Source organism: Brachionichthys hirsutus, chromosome 15, assembly GCF_040956055.1.
Source record: "Brachionichthys hirsutus isolate HB-005 chromosome 15, CSIRO-AGI_Bhir_v1, whole genome shotgun sequence".
Lineage (NCBI taxonomy): Eukaryota > Metazoa > Chordata > Actinopteri > Lophiiformes > Brachionichthyidae > Brachionichthys > Brachionichthys hirsutus.
Genome location: NC_090911.1, coordinates 13,080,510 through 13,099,906, shown reverse-complemented (window position 1 = coordinate 13,099,906; position 19,397 = coordinate 13,080,510). Strand labels below are relative to the sequence as shown.

Here is a 19,397-nt window from a genome sequence, read left to right as displayed (position 1 = left end):
ACCTGACGGCCAAGCCTCCTCCACTTCAGAACCAAGACGACCTCCGACCTCGTCCCACGTGTGGCTGTTACAGCAACACAAGCGTGAAGCAGGAAGTGCTCTGAAGTGGAAGAAGCCAACATGGCGTTCCAGCTGTAATCCCACCTCAGCTGGACCGGACTGCAAGCGGGTTCAGTTCCACTCCGGGACTCAGGCACCTTCACAGAACCGCAGACCCAATGAAGCATTCCCACCCGTACGTCACGCGACCGTCTCTCGCTCCAGCGTGTCCAACAGCGCCGCCTCGGTGAGCGTCCCCAGAGACCGTCCTCGTCTCTCCTCGTCTCTAAGAACAAACGTCCTTTTTTGCCTCAGGTAGCGTAACCATACGTCCAGAACCGCCTCTAGAAAAACAACCGGAAGCATTTCCCCGTTTGAACCCGGCCCGCCGTCTCTTCTGAGGTCTGAGATCTGATGAGGTGAAAGCTCGCCCAAAACACAACGCCATGACTCGCCACTCAAACGGCACGCGAGGAAGAAACCCACGAGTTACGTCCCGATACGTCCAACACCAGCAGCAATGGACGTTAACAGCACTGATCTCTGGTAGTGGCCGTCAGACACAAGCTATGCAACGCGGCTAGCTAGTTAGCAGCGCTAGCAACGCCGAGGCATTCATCGAACCCGTTCCCTTTGAGCAAACACGGCGAGTCCCAAATGTTCCGTCTGGCATGTGACATGAAAGCATTTCTGAAAACACACCAGCTGATTACAAGCCATGATTCCGCTACCGTGGGCGGAGTCGATCACTTTCCCATCATCCACCGGGGTCGCCCTGCTTCACGCCCAACATCGGGACACTGAATTAATTAATTTACCGACGGCACAGCCTCGAATGCAAAGAGAGGAACAACGTTAATAAATAAAGTAAACGAACGACACCATAAAGTGCTTCCTGTCTGCAGGCCCCGATCCGGGACAGGAGAACCGGGCAGCCCCGACCCGGGGAGGGGGGGGCAGTCGCCCTACTGCGGAGACTTGGGTGGTGTGTGATGGGGATCTTTGCAGGGGGCCTTTCCTTGGTGGGGGGGCGGAGAGGCCCAATGCCCCCCCAACCTTCGGGCGTCCCTCAGAGGTCTTCCCTGGGTGGCTGGACTGGGTTTTGACGAAGAAGAATATGTCTCTCTGGTCTTGGCCTCCCCCACCAGGATGGTGCCATCCGGGCACTTCCTCTCCTCGCCTGTGGGGGCAGTGCAGACTGGCTTGGCTTCTTTGGGGGTTGGGGGTTGCTGTAATGTGGAGGGGTCCTTCACCCGCTGGCAGATCTCAGCGTAGGACGGCTTCCTCAGTTCCTGGCGGGACAACAAGAGCAGAGCCATGAAATATTCTGACCCTTTAACAAGTCAGTCGAGGACAAGGGACAGCTGGACAGAGGCCAGGGACAAGCCGCCCCCCCAGGAGCAGGAAGAGGAAGAACCGTTACTGACTGTGGCTGCTCCGTTGACTTGAACCGATTTGCTGGCGGTGGACAGCGTGCCAGGAACTCGCTCCACGGACAACGGCGCCCCCTTCGGCTGCACCTCCCTGAAACGCAAGCAGGAGACGGAAATGAACACGGCGTCCCCCAACAGGGACAGGACATCCTGGCTCTCACGCTGTTGGGAGGGACGCAGCAGGACTGTGGGGGGGCCCAGTAGGGACCGATGCTGGGGTCAGCGTGGTGGACGAAGGCTGGAAGCCCGGCGCCATCGGGGAGGCGGGGCACCACAGCGGCTCTTTGGGCCCCGCTGGTGCCAGCGCTCCTCCTGAACTGGAATCAGCTCTTACCTTCTGCCATGAAAACACAAACATCAAAGGCTTCTAGTGAGGCGGGTGTCGCCGGCAGAAATCAGCGTTTTATCGCCAGGCCGCACCCGTTCCTTGGCAGCGGCAACAACCACGCCGCTAGCCAGCCGGCTGTCCGACCCGTCGTCAGTCTTCAGCTGGCCGGCTGCTCCGGGGAGGGGGGGGAAACTGGAGAGGCCCAGCTCAAAGCTCGGAGACGGAGGCTTGGGGGGAGGCGGCGGCGACTGAGGCACCGCCCTCTGGAAGAGGACGAGAACCCGGGAGGAGAGGCGAGACAAGGAATCAGCTGGAGCTGAACTCTGGCATTACGCCACCAGCTGGCCCCGGCTAGCCCCGGCTAGCCCCGGCTAGCCCGACCAGGACGAGACGATGTCCTCACCGTAAACTTCTCGTCCCTCTTTTTCCTGGAAGCAGAAAGAGAACACTTCAAGTTACAAACGGCCCTTCGGCCTCCAACCACGGACCCCATTTAGCGCTAGCTATGCTACGGCCGAGGGAATGCCTTCATGCAGATGAGCACAGCGGTGAAGCTAACGATGCTAATCAGCCGCTCCCTGATTTTAAATCAATGGCTGTACTGCAGCAATAATCAATAAGGCTTCTGACTTAAGTACGGCGGAACCTCGGTTCTCCAACGACCCCAGAAAATGCCGTTTAAAATGCCCCGGAAGTCGAACAGATTTCCGGAGTTGGAACCCACGAGTCGAGCCGAGGCGAACGGAGGCGGAGTCTTTGGGAATTCCAATTCCCAAAATGTGTTCGACATCCGAGGTAATTTAAACCCCATTTTGTTTGGTTGAAAACTGAGTCTATCGATTATTGATCTATAGAGTAATATAGCATAGACATTTGTTACACGTCTGCAAGCTTCCCGTAGCGGAACGATGACGGAGCGGCCCCCCTTCTGAGCCGTGATGGGACGCACCTCCCTCGGCCAATGCCCAGAGCGTAGTCCGTGGTCGCGGGCTCCATCACTCGCCCCGTGCCAACGGCATCCCTGCGTGGGAAGGCGGAGCCGGAAGGGAGTCTGGTTCTGGGCTGGCTGGGGGGGAGGCGCATCGGAGGACTGCTGCGGACGCCGCTCAGCCTGTCGCTGGGGAAGCCGTGAAACGGGCCCGGGTTGTCCAGAAGCCCGGAGCCACGGTCTGCTGTGGAGACGATCGGCCTCACGTGAGGTTTACTGTGATTCCTGCAACAACAGCAGCACAGCTGATGAACACTCCATCCTCTTCATCACGCTGCAAGGCTAACGTCATGCTCACACATTTACTTTGGGGTAATTAAGCAACACCCGTTTGTTTGTCCACACGGTGCACGGATCAGCATGGTCACCCCCCCCCCCCCCCGGCACCAAAAAACCCACTAACCGGCGTCATGATGAAGAGATTCTTTCACCCTCACCTGGAGCTGTGGAGCTCCTTTATAGATCTGTATCTCACAGCGACCCTCCGGAATGTCCCGCCCCTGAGGGGGGGGGCGCTCTTACCTGTTCCTGGGTGAATACTGTCTGACTGTGAGGGGCGACGTCGCCGGCTTGAAACCGTGTGATGTGGTGAATCCATTGATGAACTGGTTGTTGTGAAATGGTGCCACCTGGTGGTAGAAACATTTACCAGCTGCAGTACCACCAACTGGGAAAGACACGCTCATACTCGACACAGAAGAGCTCTAGAAGGCTCTAGAAGAAATAGAGCAAACATCCGGACACGCGAGAGAAGGCAGATCCCACAGGAGACGCCAGCCGTTTACTTTTAACATTTAAAACATGTCAAACAGCGACTTCTGACTAAATGCGGTGAAATTAAATTAAATTAAAACATGCCTCTCTCCGGATCAATCCCCCCCCCCCTTTTTTTTTTGTCCACCTACGTTGCACATATTAAGTGTCCTTGTAATTTATTGTATTTATTGTCATTCATTGTCATTTTGCATCTGTGGTGTAAAATTATTTTTATTTTTCTATTGTTATTCTGCATCAATTCAGTAATTTAATATTAGTTTTATTTGTATTGTTAAATGTGGATGATTTATGTACGAAGGACTTTCGACGGAAACAAGAAATGCTCCTCTGAGACAGGATGTGTGACTGTACTTGTACTGTAATACACGCTACTGTGTGACTGTACTTGTACTGTAATACATGCTACTGTTTGTCTGTACTTGTACTGTAATACATGCTACTGTGTGACCGTACTTGTACTGTAATACATGCTACTGTTTGTCTGTACTTGTACTGTAATACATGCTACTGTGTGACTGTACTTGTACTGTAATACACGCTACTGTGTGACTGTACTCGTACTGTAATACATGCTACTGTGTGACTGTACTTGTACTGTAATACACGCTACTGTGTGACTGTACTTGTACTGTAATACATGCTACTGTGTGACTGTACTTGTACTGTAATACATGCTACTGTGTGACTGTACTCGTACTGTAATACACGCTACTGTGTGACTGTACTTGTACTGTAATACACGCTACTGTGTGACTGTACTTGTACTGTAATACACGCTACTGTGTGACTGTACTTGTACTGTAATACATGCTACTGTGTGACTGTACTTGTACTGTAATACACGCTACTGTGTGACTGTACTTGTACTGTAATACATGCTACTGTGTGACTGTACTTGTACTGTAATACATGCTACTGTGTGACTGTACTTGTACTGTAATACACGCTACTGTGTGACTGTACGTGTACTGTAATACATGCTACTGTTTGACTGTACTTGTACTGTAATACATGCTACTGTGTGACTGTACTTGTACTGTAATACACGCTACTGTGTGACTGTACGTGTACTGTAATACATGCTACTGTTTGACTGTACTTGTACTGTAATACACGCTACTGTGTGACTGTACTTGTACTGTAATACACGCTACTGTGTGACTGTACGTGTACTGTAATACATGCTACTGTTTGACTGTACTTGTACTGTAATACATGCTACTGTGTGACTGTACTTGTACTGTAATACACGCTACTGTGTGACTGTACTTGTACTCTAACATTCTATCTAATAAATATATCCATCATCATCATGTTTAAGCTGATCTGAGATCTTATGCTTCCATTGTTTTCCATGCCCTGAAGCTCCAGACACTTCATGACCCAAAGAACCTGGGATTCTTCAAACATCTGGATGAACCTGGGATTCCTCAAACATCTGGATGAACCTGGGATTCCTCAAACATCTGGATGAACCTGGGATTCCTCAAACATCTGGATGAACCTGGGATTCTTCAAACATCTGGATGAACCTGGGATTCCTCAAACATCTGGATGAACCTGGGATTCTTCAAACATCTGGATGAACCTGGGATTCCTCAAACATCTGGATGAACCTGGGATTCCTCAAACATCTGGATGAAGCTGGGATTCCTCAAACATCTGGATGAACCTGGGATTCCTCAAACATCTGGATGAAGCTGGGATTCCTCAAACATCTGGATGAAGCTGGGATTCCTCAAACATCTGGATGAAGCTGGGATTCCTCAAACATCTGGATGAACCTGGGATTCTTCAAACATCTGGATGAACCTGGGATTCCTCAAACATCTGGATGAACCTGGGATTCTTCAAACATCTGGATGAACCTGGGATTCCTCAAACATCTGGATGAACCTGGGATTCTTCAAACATCTGGATGAACCTGGGATTCCTCAAACATCTGGATGAACCTGGGATTCCTCAAACATCTGGATGAAGCTGGGATTCCTCAAACATCTGGATGACCCGTGCTTACCAGGGTGCCGTCGATGAAGCTGTGTGTGGCGGACCAGGCCTGCGGCGTGACGAGGCTGTACAGCTGCAGCTGCTGCTGGGGGCTGTAGACCGGTGGGATGTAGTAGGACGTGTAGCGCTGCTGCTGCTGCGGCGGCGGCGGCGGCGGCGGCGGCGCATACGGGTTCACCTCCACCGGCCGGTAGCCGTTCTTTGGCATGAAAGTGTTGATAGCGATCGCCTTGGCCTTTATCCTTGCCTGGAAGACAGCCCGAGGGCAGGGAGTGAGCCGGTGACGATGATGATGAAGAGCTCCACATTCTGTGTAATCCTCACACCTGGCAGTATTTTGACAACCGATAATTAAACGCGCTTCATGGTCTTCGCCGTGATCAGGGAAGAAAAAGCAAGATGAGATTGCATTTAGCAAACATCTCTTCCTTCATGCCCGAAATATGACCAAACGCAGAGCAACATGGATGAGGAGGCTCCCCAGCTACTCAATGAGGGAGGAACCTACCTTGATGGGCTTCCCTTGGAAGGTCTTCACCTCCTCACGAAGATACTGATAGGCCTGTTGAAGATAAAGCAGAGCCGTCCGTCCCAGGAAAGCATTCTGACTCTCCTAGCAACGTTACAACGACAGCACCAACGCAACCGGCGCTACCTGCTGGGCATCTGCTTCCGACTCAAAGGTGATGAACCAGTTGTCATTGTAGGCAAATTCACAGTTGATGAACTTTGGCAGGTTGTCCCCTTTAAACAGAGATTCGACCTCCTGCAGAACGAAGCCGATGATCAGGTTGTTATAACAGGCACATATTAAAATCAGCAGCGACGCATCCGTACGACTGGGATTCGGGTCAGAGCATCGAAACATCCATCAGAACGCTGCCGGCTGGGATTCGGGTCAGAGCATTGAGACATCCATCAGAACGCTGCCGGCTGGGATTCGGGTCAGAGCATTGAGACATCCATCAGAACGCTGCCGGCTGGGATTCGGGTCAGAGCATTGAAACATCCATCAGAACGCTGCCGTTGGGCCTTTAGAGGTCTTTAAATGCTGCAGGACCTCTGCTGGCTCTGACGTACGTGTGGATGATGAATTTAAGGCACTCTGCCACCGGTGCGTTAATTAGGAGGCACTTTAAGGGTCCCCGTTCATCGTATAGCTGAGAAAGGGTAAATAAATAACTGACCTTACCTGATTTTAAAAACTGGAATACGACATCTTTGTTACCCCCAACAAGAGTCACTACGTTTTCAACTGCTAAACTTATTGAGCAGGACAGGGATTGTGAAAATGACATCACAGTGTGTTATTAATGTAGACAATAATCCAGATGTTCAGGTGTACCTGCAAATGAAACTTTATTGGGTCTGACCGTCACTCGCACCCCGACACGCCGGTGAAAAGCCCATCGATGGGCCGGATCAACCACAGCCCACTGACCTCTATAGGGGTGCTCTCAGGAACCTCCCTGAGGATCACGATGCAGCGGTTCTGATTGGGTCGCACCTTTTTCCCCTTCTCATCCACTTGGACCAAAGGAAGAGCTGAAGATTATAATGATAGAATGAGTTAATGAATAAATGAGTGCAAGCTTGAAGGCAAATAAGATTGACTTAATAAATTGCATGCGTATAAATGAAACACAAGCAGGAAAGGAATGCATTTTAATTTTAAACTTCTCCCAGGAAATGGAACCAAAACAATTACTGAGGTAGAACAGATAACCTAGTTAAAGTCCCGCTTTACTCTCCATTTAGCAATCAGCAAGTCGATAATAAATATGGATGAACCACAGCTACCGAGTCACTATTTGTTTGCGGCGGATAAACAGCATCAAACTGCTTCAGCAGCATAGCATCTACACACTCCAACACAGCAGGGGGCAGTATAGCGTACTGCAAAGGAAACCAACACATGTTCTGCACACAGCTGAGACCATGCACCTTTAAGGACACGCCCACAAAACACTGATAGCCGTTTCTATCTAAAAACCAGATCCAGGGCGTGTTGAATTACACCGAACCCTTTAAGCCGGTTACCCACATCGTAAAACGTCCACGATCAGCTCCACGTCGGCGCCGAGCTTTTTGACCTGGTCCAGGTTGGCGACGGTCACAATGGGCACGTACTGGTCGCTGTCCATCTGGGAGATGAGGTACATGTCACTGGCCAGGTTCTCCCTGAAAGGCAAGGTCGAGTTCATTTCTCACACCTGTCCTCAGGTGGCACATTAGTACAGTGAGTCAGTAAGGGCTGACCTCAGTGACATGTCTCTGAAGCTGCAGGGCATAAATACACACCAAATACACACCAAATACACACCAAATACACACCAAATACACACCTCCCACATGTGGCAGATACAATCTCACCATTCATCAGAAACTGCAGCGAGTGAAAGCCTGACTCATGCAGGACCTGGAAGCCTTCACTGAAGGCAACAAGCAGATCCAGGACCGGATCCGGGACCCCTTCAGTGCAACATGGCCCGCTGACCTCAGCACGTCAGAGGACGATGACCCATCGCTAGGGCGTGGCCTTTCGCCACACCCTACCGATGTGAGACGGTTTTCCTGCTGTGGCCTCAATCGAAATAAAATACAGATCAAAGCTGGACATTGAAAATTAACTCAGAATGCCAATCTTGAAACTGCAGCCCCCCCCCCCCGCCCCTCCACACACACACACACACACACACACACACACACACCAGTCACTGAAAAGACGTGAGGATTAAAGGTGTCCTTTCTGCACAGCAAACATTGAGATTTTTGTTTTCCTCTCTGGAAAATATAAATAATAATAATTGGGGGGGGGGGGGGGGTGCAAAACCTCTCATGTACCAAAGGAGGGCCCCAGCAGAGAGATTGGGAACCGCTGCTGTAAACACTTATTGTGATGTAATGAAAGGAACCCGATCCAGCTGGACTCACCGGGAAAGGCAGAACTCCAAGGTCTTTTTCAGGTGCTCCCTCAAGCCCTCCTGGGGGTTCTCCTGGGGGTTCTCCTGGGGGTTCTCCTGGGGGTTCTCCTGCTGAGGGTCGCTGCCTGTCGACACAAGCACACGACATTTAAGGATTCGACGCGAGTCGCCTGTCATCTGAAGGCGAGGGGCTTCCGACGTCTCTTGGTTCAGACTGAAGAGGCTGAACAGAGGAGCCGATGGATTACGGTCGTCCTGTTGACTCCGCCCTGCCGTTAGCTCATGGTCAGAGGATAATAAAACGTACAGGCCATTCACACACACACTCAGAAAATCCAAATAATCAAGTCTGGTCTTCCTGGTTCTCAAATCCAGGTTTAGGACTCACCAGATGTCTGCAGACATGAAATCTGCGACTTTAAAATCACATTAAAAGTCTCCCAGTAATAAACAGATCAAGCTGCCATCACCAGTCTCACATTACATCATAAAATCTACCCCGTGTGTCCCTGAGGCCCAAAGCGAGCTACCAAAGAGCTGGGAACCGCCTTTAGAGCCCAGGTTAATGACAAGCAACCAGTCCCTGAGGAGCCCACCTGTGGGCCCGGGCTGCCGGGCCTCCGGGCATCCTGCGTAGCCCGGCTCGGAGCAGTCCAGGGTGACGGAGGCCACGGGGGCCGGCTCAGCCAGCATCACTGGGACAGGCGGGGGCTCATCTGGCTCTGTAAGCTTGTCTTCACTGGCCTCACAGCCTGGAAGAACCAACAAGGGGGGGTCATTACCGCTGGGACAGAAAGGCCAACGGGGATTTGAACCAAGGTCCTACTTTCCTCATCTCCAGAGTGAAACGACACCAATGGCTGCCTGTAGAGTCATGCAAAAGGCTTCCATTTATTGATTGATTGACTTAAAAAGGATCCCCATTAGTTGTTACCGTGGTATCAGCTAGTCTTCCTGGGGTCCGGGAGTACACGCATCATAACTCAAATCACGAAAGCACTATACGTACATATACACAATACATATACACACTAGATATCCACACTACATACCCATACAGAACATCATATCAATATACCTGAACAGACTTTACATTCATGTAATCATTGTCAAAACATCTCTCAAGAGCATCCAGAAAACAGGACAAACACTTAATTGATCATTACAGGACCATTGATCAGCTGTAAGTAATGCCTTCTTAAATTGTACTTGAATGAGGTTTTGTTGCTGGAGTGACGGATGTGCAGAGGGCAGCGCCTCCAGCAGAGGGCAGCGCCTCCAGCAGAGGGCAGCGGCTCCAGCAGAGGGCAGCGGCTCCAGCAGAGGGCAGCGCCTCCAGCAGAGGGCAGCGGCTCCAGCAGAGGGCAGCGCCTCCAGCAGAGGGCAGCGCCTCCAGCAGAGGGCAGCGCCTCCAGCAGAGGGCAGCGCCTCCAGCAGAGGGCAGCGGCTCCAGCAGAGGGCAGCGGCTCCAGCAGAGGGCAGCGGCTCCAGCAGAGGGCAGCGGCTCCAGCAGAGGGCAGCGCCTCCAGCAGAGGGCAGCGCCTCCAGCAGAGGGCAGCGCCTCCAGCAGAGGGCAGCGCCTCCAGCAGAGGGCAGCGCCTCCAGCAGAGGGCAGCGCCTCCAGCAGAGGGCAGCGCCTCCAGCAGAGGGCAGCGGCTCCAGCAGAGGGCAGCGGCTCCAGTGGGTGTCTTTTTTAGGGCATTTGATTTTGGGTGAGGCAACGCGAGTCGGCCTTCACCTGCTGGCCTAGTTAAATGACGTCACGTGTTTATTGAACGTAACTGTGTTTATCCATAGCACTCATTCAATCAGAACCAATCATTCGGGTCAGAACTCTTGCTATTCAGGTGCTGCCAAGTGTCCAGTAGATACTTACTCGATTAACAACCCCAAACCTCGCCTCATCGTGGTCAGAAAATGTCCAGGCCTTTCTGATCCTGACAATGATGAGTCCATCGTCTATTAGATACGTTACGGGGGGGGGGGGGGGGGGGGGGTGTATCTAACCATCAAAGGTTTTGGGCAGGCAGTCTTCATCTAAGACAGTTAGCGTCGAACCCTGGTCATCTCCTTTCACTGCCTCAACTCCACCTGGAAACGGCTTCTGGTCAGTGAAGCCACTAGTCCCAGTCGTCTCCTTCACAGGGAACATCTAGTCCCAGTCGTCTCCTTCACAGGGAACATCTAGTCCCAGTCGTCTCCTTCACAGGGAACATCTAGTCCCAGTCGTCTCCTTCACAGGGAACATCTAGTCCCAGTCGTCTCCTTCACAGGGAACATCTAGTCCCAGTCGTCTCCTTCACAGGGAACATCTAGTCCCAGTCGTCTCCTTCACAGGGAACAGCTAGTCCCAGTCGTCTCCTTCACAGGGAACATCTAGTCCCAGTCGTCTCCTTCACAGGGAACATCTAGTCCCAGTCGTCTCCTTCACAGGGAACAGCTAGTCCCAGTCGTCTCCTTCACAGGGAACATCTAGTCCCAGTCGTCTCCTTCACAGGGAACATCTAGTCCCAGTCGTCTCCTTCACAGGGAACATCTAGTCCCAGTCGTCTCCTTCACAGGGAACATCTAGTCCCAGTCGTCCCCTTCACAGGGAACATCTAGTCCCAGTCGTCTCCTTCACAGGGAACATCTAGTCCCAGTCGTCTCCTTCACAGGGAACATCTAGTCCCAGTCGTCTCCTTCACAGGGAACATCTAGTCCCAGTCGTCTCCTTCACAGGGAACATCTAGTCCCAGTCGTCTCCTTCACAGGGAACATCTAGTCCCAGTCGTCTCCTTCACAGGGAACATCTAGTCCCAGTCGTCTCCTTCACAGGGAACAGCTAGTCCCAGTCGTCTCCTTCACAGGGAACAGCTAGTCCCAGTCGTCTCCTTCACAGGGAACATCTAGTCCCAGTCGTCTCCTTCACAGGGAACATCTAGTCCCAGTCGCTCGTCGTCTCCTTCACAGGGAACATCTAGTCCCAGTCGTCTCCTTCACAGGGAACAGCTAGTCCCAGTCGTCTCCTTCACAGGGAACATCTAGTCCCAGTCGCTCGTCGTCTCCTTCACAGGGAACAGCTAGTCCCAGTCGTCTCCTTCACAGGGAACATCTAGTCCCAGTCGCTCGTCGTCTCCTTCACAGGGAACATCTAGTCCCAGTCGCTCGTCGTCTCCTTCACAGGGAACATCTAGTCCCAGTCGCTCGTCGTCTCCTTCACAGGGAACATCTAGTCCCAGTCGCTCGTCGTCTCCTTCACAGGGAACATCTAGTCCCAGTCGCTCGTCGTCTCCTTCACAGGGAACATCTAGTCCCAGTCGCTCGTCGTCTCCTTCACAGGGAACATCTAGTCCCAGTCGTCTCCTTCACGGGGAACATCTAGTCCCAGTCGTCTCCTTCACAGGGAACAGCTAGTCCCAGTCGTCTCCTTCACAGGGAACATCTAGTCCCAGTCGCTCGTCGTCTCCTTCACAGGGAACATCTAGTCCCAGTCGTCTCCTTCACAGGGAACAGCTAGTCCCAGTCGTCTCCTTCACAGGGAACATCTAGTCCCAGTCGCTTGTCGTCTCCTTCACAGGGAACATCTAGTCCCAGTCGTCTCCTTCACAGGGAACAGCTAGTCCCAGTCGTCTCCTTCACAGGGAACATCTAGTCCCAGTCGCTCGTCGTCTCCTTCACAGGGAACATCTAGTCCCAGCCGTCTCCTTCACAGGGAACAGCTAGTCCCAGTCGTCTCCTTCACAGGGAACATCTAGTCCCAGTCGCTCGTCGTCTCCTTCACAGGGAACATCTAGTCCCAGTCGTTCGTCGTCTCCTTCACAGGGAACATCTGGTCCCAGTCGTCTCCTTCACAGGGAACATCTAGTCCCAGTCGTCTCCTTCACAGGGAACAGCTAGTCCCAGTCGTCTCCTTCACAGGGAACATCTAGTCCCAGTCGTCTCCTTCACAGGGAACAGCTAGTCCCAGTCGTCTCCTTCACAGGGAACATCTAGTCCCAGTCGTCTCCTTCACAGGGAACATCTAGTCCCAGTCGTCTCCTTCACAGTGAACATCTAGTCCCAGTCGCTCGTCGTCTCCTTCACAGGGAACATCTAGTCCCAGTCGCTCGTCGTCTCCTTCACAGGGAACATCTAGTCCCAGTCGTCTCCTTCACAGTGAACATCTAGTCCCAGTCGCTCGTCGTCTCCTTCACAGGGAACATCTAGTCCCAGTCGCTCGTCGTCTCCTTCACAGGGAACATCTAGTCCCAGTCGCTCGTCGTCTCCTTCACAGGGAACATCTAGTCCCAGTCGCTCGTCGTCTCCTTCACATTTCACCTCTGTTGACTCGTACACGCACATCACAATCAGAATGGGATCTAGTCCAATGAGGAGCGGTATCGTGGGCTGACCTTCAGGGCCGGCTGGACTCCTGCTGCCCCCCTTCGGGGCGTCGGCGCCCCCGCTGGTGTCCAGGCTCAGCATGTGGTTGGCCCATGCTTTGGCATTGGGGTTGAGGTGTGAGACCTTGGCTGATTCCTGTACACGGGACAAATTGATCAGAGACGGGAATATTCACCAACACCAGTAACATACACAGAACTAGGAAAGCCCTCCGAGCACAGACAATACTGCCCCCTAAGGGTGGAACTGTTTGACTCCTGTCCTCAAAACATGCACCTCTTTGGCCTCCTTCAAAACGGCCCTAAAAATTCACCCTCCAGGGGGGCAGAAGGGCTTTTTAGAAATGCTCCTCTTAGACAGGACGCTTGACTGTACTTGTACTGTAATACACGCTACTGTGTGACTGTACTTGTACTGTAATACACGCTACTGTGTGACTGTACTTGTACTGTAATACACGCTACTGTGTGACTGTACTTGTACTGTAATACACGCTACTGTGTGACTGTACTTGTACTGTAATACACGCTACTGTGTGACTGTACTTGTACTGTAATACACGCTACTGTGTGACTGTACTTGTACTGTAACACACGCTACTGTGTGACTGTACTTGTACTGTAACACACGCTACTGTTTGACTGTACCTGTACTGTAATACATGCTACTGTGTGACTGTACTTGTACTGTAACACATGCTACTGTGTGACTGTACTTGTACTGTAATACACGCTACTGTGTGACTGTACTTGTACTGTAACACACGCTACTGTGTGACTGTACTTGTACTGTAATACACGCTACTGTGTGACTGTACTTGTACTGTAACACACGCTACTGTGTGACTGTACTTGTACTGTAATACATGCTACTGTGTGACTGTACTTGTACTGTAATACACGCTACTGTGTGACTGTACTTGTACTGTAACACATGCTACTGTGTGACTGTACTTGTACTGTAACACACGCTACTGTGTGACTGTACTTGTACTGTAATACATGCTACTGTGTGACTGTACTTGTACTGTAATACATGCTACTGTGTGACTGTACTTGTACTGTAATACACGCTACTGTGTGACTGTACTTGTACTGTAAGACATGCTACTGTGTGACTGTATTTGTACTGTAACACACGCTACTGTGTGACTGTACTTGTACTGTAACACACGCTACTGTTTGACTGTACCTGTACTGTAATACATGCTACTGTGTGACTGTACTTGTACTGTAACACATGCTACTGTGTGACTGTACTTGTACTGTAATACACGCTACTGTGTGACTGTACTTGTACTGTAACACACGCTACTGTGTGACTGTACTTGTACTGTAATACACGCTACTGTGTGACTGTACTTGTACTGTAACACACGCTACTGTGTGACTGTACTTGTACTGTAATACATGCTACTGTGTGACTGTACTTGTACTGTAATACACGCTACTGTGTGACTGTACTTGTACTGTAACACATGCTACTGTGTGACTGTACTTGTACTGTAACACACGCTACTGTGTGACTGTACTTGTACTGTAATACATGCTACTGTGTGACTGTACTTGTACTGTAATACATGCTACTGTGTGACTGTACTTGTACTGTAATACACGCTACTGTGTGACTGTACTTGTACTGTAAGACATGCTACTGTGTGACTGTACTTGTACTGTAGTACACGCTACTGTGTGACTGTATTTGTACTGTAATACACGCTACTGTGTGACTGTACTTGTACTGTAATACATGCTACTGTGTGACTGTACTTGTACTGTAATACACGCTACTGTGTGACTGTACTTGTACTGTAGTACATGCTACTGTGTGACTGTACTTGTACTGTAATACACGCTACTGTGTGACTGTACTTGTACTGTAACACACGCTACTGTTTGACTGTACTTGTACTGTAACACACGCTACTGTTTGACTGTACCTGTACTGTAATACATGCTACTGTGTGACTGTACTTGTACTGTAATACACGCTATTGTGTGACTGTACTTGTACTGTAACACACGCTACTGTTTGACTGTACTTGTACTGTAACACACGCTACTGTTTGACTGTACCTGTACTGTAATACATGCTACTGTGTGACTGTACTTGTACTGTAATACATGCTACTGTGTGACTGTACTTGTACTGTAATACACGCTATTGTGTGACTGTACTTGTACTGTAATACACGCTACTGTGTGACTGTACTTGTACTCCAACATTCTATCTATTAAATATATTCATCATCATCACCTCCCCCCCCCCCCCCTAACTGGATCTACATGGTCCACATGGTGACCTGGATCAGCACCAGAAGGTTCTAGATGGTTCTTGGTATCTTTATACACCAACATGTGTATTTCTAACACATAAATGGGGTTTTAATGTTTACTTATTAATCTTCAAAGGCCAGTAACTCCAGAACAAAACAGAGTCCTGATCAAAGAAGAGACTTCAGTGTTTGAATAGTCATCGTACATAACATTCTGTGAAACTGCTGGAGTAATATTTGTTCCTGACCTCATTCTGGATCAGAACCAGAAGACATGTTTCATATCGGACCCCTTTGACTGGGATTCTTGGCGAGTAATGGAGGCTTTAAAATAAACAAATCATAAGTAAATGGGGAGATCCAGATGTTTCTGTATCCGGACAGGAATCCGGATCGCTCTCAGAATTTAATGGATCCAAGTTAGACGAAGACCCATCATCAGATTTTATTCACCACGATCCATCCAGCAGTTGTTCTATAATCCTGCTGAACAGAACCGCCTTGCTGGAGGCAGCAAATCTGTTGACGTGCTCCGACGTGGAATTGATGAGCTATAAGACGAATTGATGAGCTATAAGACGACGCCTTTTAGTATCCAATAGTGTCTAATATTGAATACATAGTAGGCCGAAAACTCAAGTGGGAGCACAAGAATCTCGATAACATCCGCAACCGCGACCCGGTCCGGATGAAATTCGGTGGCGAGACAGAGATCCCCAGCCTACGTGATCGTTTCAAACGTCATAAACATCGGCCAATAACAAACACATTTTGATTTAATAATAATAATGAAATGGTTTTATAGAGAGCTTTCGTGGACACTCGAGGACGCTTTACATCGTGCATTATACATTCACTTCATACCTGGTGGTGGTGAAGCTGCCCCGGGGCAGACCGACATTCACTCGTTCACTACATTCACTCGTTCACTACATTCACTACATTCACACATTCACTCGTTCACTACATTCACTCGTTCACTACATTCACTACATTCACTCGTTCACTACATTCACTCGTTCACTACATTCACTCGTTCACTACATTCACACGTTCACTACATTCACACAAGGACCCGCTCACTGCTCTTAACAGAGGGCTGAGTGTTGAGCCCACGTCCCTGGTGAAAGACCAACATGGAGCTGGTGACGCCCCATTGAACCCCCACCCACCCACTCATCCAGGGATTTCCAGACCCCCCCTCTCCTCAGACACCCCCTTGTATCCAGGATCCTGCCCCAATAAACAAAAACATGATTTGCCTGAAATTTATTCCGTTTAACTTGATATTGAAACTTCTTAAAGTACATCTCAATTCAGTCCCAGTGAAAGTAATTTCACGTGTTTAGAGTCCTTTCCAGCGTGAAGAACGTTCACTGCAACATCTAAAATCCTTCATCACGAAGACGAGCTACAACACATCAACCTCCTCCGTCAGCTCCAGAGGAAAGCATGCTAGCAATATATTTCCACATGAACAAACTCGACAGGTTCTATCATGAAGCTCCAGCAGGTGTGCGTCTGTGGAACTCACCAAACGAGAGCTGTCTTTGGCCTCCTGGACTTGTTGCACCTGCGGTTCAGCTACAACTTTTGTGTCCTGGTCAGAAGTCATGAGCCGTCTGCTTCTTGGCTCCTCAGGGAGAAGTCTCTGTGTCACCAGGTCAGCTACAGGGCGGCAGAGGGACAAGCCAGGTACAGGTAAGTACAGCTACCTGTAGTTACACACCTGAAAAGAGAAAGACAGGAACCTAGCAGCACCACAGAAGCATCTCCTGAGCACGTCCAGTAAGTTACTTCATCCAGGTAGAGCTGGATTTAATAACCTGAATGGGTCAGTGCCCACAGCTACACCTGCCGAGGTGCTTTTTACCGGTACGCCCGCTTCCTGCTGGCAGAGACTCCAGACTGCGTCCAGCACAGGAAGCAGGAGCTCAGAGTTATCCTGCGCTGGCTTTTCAGCACACACGGGGTTCACGGGGTTCACGGGGTTCACGGGGTTCACGGGGATGTGAACCCTGCTAGAACAGTTCAAGAGGCCGGGCTGCGGCTCAGCAGAAGGAATGTTCCAGGAATGTTCCAGGACAATTCCACGTTGAAACGGGAACATCTGACAACTCGTCTTGAAGCATCCGAGTTAAACTGATGGACGAGGAACAAAACGTCTCTAAAGCATTCAAATCTGCCCCCCCAGGTCGACGCCCTTCACCACATTTCATTCAGACCTTTTCAGGATGTTCTTTCCATTCCTCCCCCCCTCCCTCCATGCATGTAGAGCTTCCCCACCCTCCCTACTATGGGGACGACATAGGCAGGGGGAAATGGTGCTGATTCTTTTGATCCAAGCTACTCTGCCTCTGCTCGACTTCATACGCTAGCAACATTTCTCACAGGGTCAAAGTTCGGCCAGCAGGACACTCTATGTGAAACATCATCATCATCAAGCCAATCAGAGGAGGGCATGTCATAGCAACACTAATATGAATTATGCTCTTATTTCCGTACACCCGCACCTGAAACATTGTTTGAGGTTATCCTGTCACACTCATCTTTAGTAGCATTAATTAGATTCAAACGCCAAAAGTATCTCCTCTCCTCTCCTCTCCTCCTCCTCTCCTCCTCTCCTCCTCCTCTCCTCCTCCTCCTCCTCTCCTCCTCCTCCTCCTCTCCTCCTCCTCTCCTCCTCCTCTCCTCCTCCTCTCCTCCTCCTCCTCTCCTCCTCCTCTCCTCCTCCTCCTCCTCTCCTCCTCCTCTCCTCCTCCTCTCCTCCTCCTCTCCTCCTCCTCCTCTCCTCCTCCTCTCCTCCTCCTCTCCTCCTCCTCTCCTCCTCCTCCTCTCCTCCTCTCCTCCTCTCCTCTCCTCCTCTCCTGGAGTCACGGCGTAGAGGCTCCTTCTCCATTGCCTTGTTCTAACTCATAAAGTAATATACATGCAGACTGCTCGTTGGAAAACAAGGCCGAAGTTCAAGCCCATTGGTGAAGAACGCAAACAGGTTCACTTTAGTCTTACGCGTCTGTGTTTATGAACAATGTCCATCTTCATTCTAACAGGCTCCGCGTGCTTCAGGACTCAACTTCGACTACAGACGCAATGCAGACGAGCTGACAGCCGGGAGGACTGCAGTTCACATCCCGTGCCCAGAGGCACTCCTCCGGCAGCGTCTTCGCTTTATGGCGGCGGACAAAGGGCTGCTCGGGCAATAAACGAACAACCGCCGACTCGTTTCCGTCGTTCACACGCCATTAGGGAACGTTTACGTAGCAGCCATGCCTCATTAGCCGGCTAGCAGCAGCATCCAATGAAAGATGGCGACCTCCGGCGGATTCTCCGACGCCCCCTCCCTCTCCCGACGTTTCAATAATTAGCAAGCAAGCTAACTTGATAGGACTTTACAGAGGAGCTACATGATAGCATGTTCCCGTGTTCATTCGCGCAGGACACAATTTGAGGCACAGAAACTTTTAAGAGTCAGGGACTCACCTGTCGGTCCTCACTGCGCGGCGACGCAACGACTCAGGTGGTGTTGTTGGACAGAGGCCTTGGTTTGGCGTCCAGGCTAAATACGCAGCGTGTGAGCTAACAGGCTATATCGAGCACATTAGCCAAAAACAACGGACTCGTCACTCTGAATCGCCACACAAAGAGTCTTCAGATGTCTGGGGAATTGTCCACGACAAGTTGCAGGACAGTGACAAATCCACGATCTCAATATTTCCAACAAAAAATTACTGTCCCGACCAGCACTGCAAGCTAGTTAGCTAGTAAGCTAGCTATGCCTTGCCCAGACTGCTAGCTAGCTTGCCTATCAACTTTATGCAGCTGGAATCGATAAATCTGGCGCCCGGAATTTCACACGAAGCCAATTCCTCACGCTGAACAGGCTCTACCGGAAGACAGCTCGGAAAACAACAAAGAAGCCTTAAAATCAAAGGAATAAACGCTTCTTTTCTCAAGCCTTCCGATCGACCAAACACTCGTTACGGCTAAAGATAAGCGAGAAGGGGATTTGGAATGGAGAAGTCGCCGTTTCCTTTCCCTTTCGTGTGAAGCACGAAGATCGTATATACACGAGCCGATGGCTCACTCAAGAAGAAACCACTCCGCCAGTTTTAAAATAACATAGGACGTCGCCCCATTCAATTATAGTACAACTAAAGCGCTGATAAACATTTAATGGCGTAATAGGAAATATTCTGCACGGCAGTCTTTGATTATCTGCTAAATCGAAGTGATGGTAAACTCGATTCTTTTTACTGAATCG

At 50.4% G+C, this 19,397-nt stretch overlaps 1 protein-coding gene across 1 annotated transcript; it reads right to left on the bottom strand.

Annotated features, from left to right (window-relative positions):
* Positions 1-1,004: 1,004 nt before the first annotated feature.
* On the bottom strand, positions 1,005-16,751 carry larp4b (La ribonucleoprotein 4B). Its single transcript, XM_068749055.1, has 16 exons — positions 16,671-16,751; positions 12,870-12,996; positions 9,089-9,248; positions 8,507-8,617; positions 7,617-7,753; positions 7,014-7,117; positions 6,228-6,338; positions 6,081-6,134; positions 5,583-5,819; positions 3,311-3,417; positions 2,750-3,013; positions 2,204-2,228; positions 1,893-2,063; positions 1,634-1,809; positions 1,467-1,563; positions 1,005-1,331 (listed from the first exon to the last, which is right to left on the bottom strand). The coding sequence occupies exons 1-16, from the start codon at positions 16,749-16,751 to the stop codon at positions 1,005-1,007; spliced, it is 2,289 nt and encodes a 762-aa protein (XP_068605156.1).
* Positions 16,752-19,397: the final 2,646 nt, after the last annotated feature.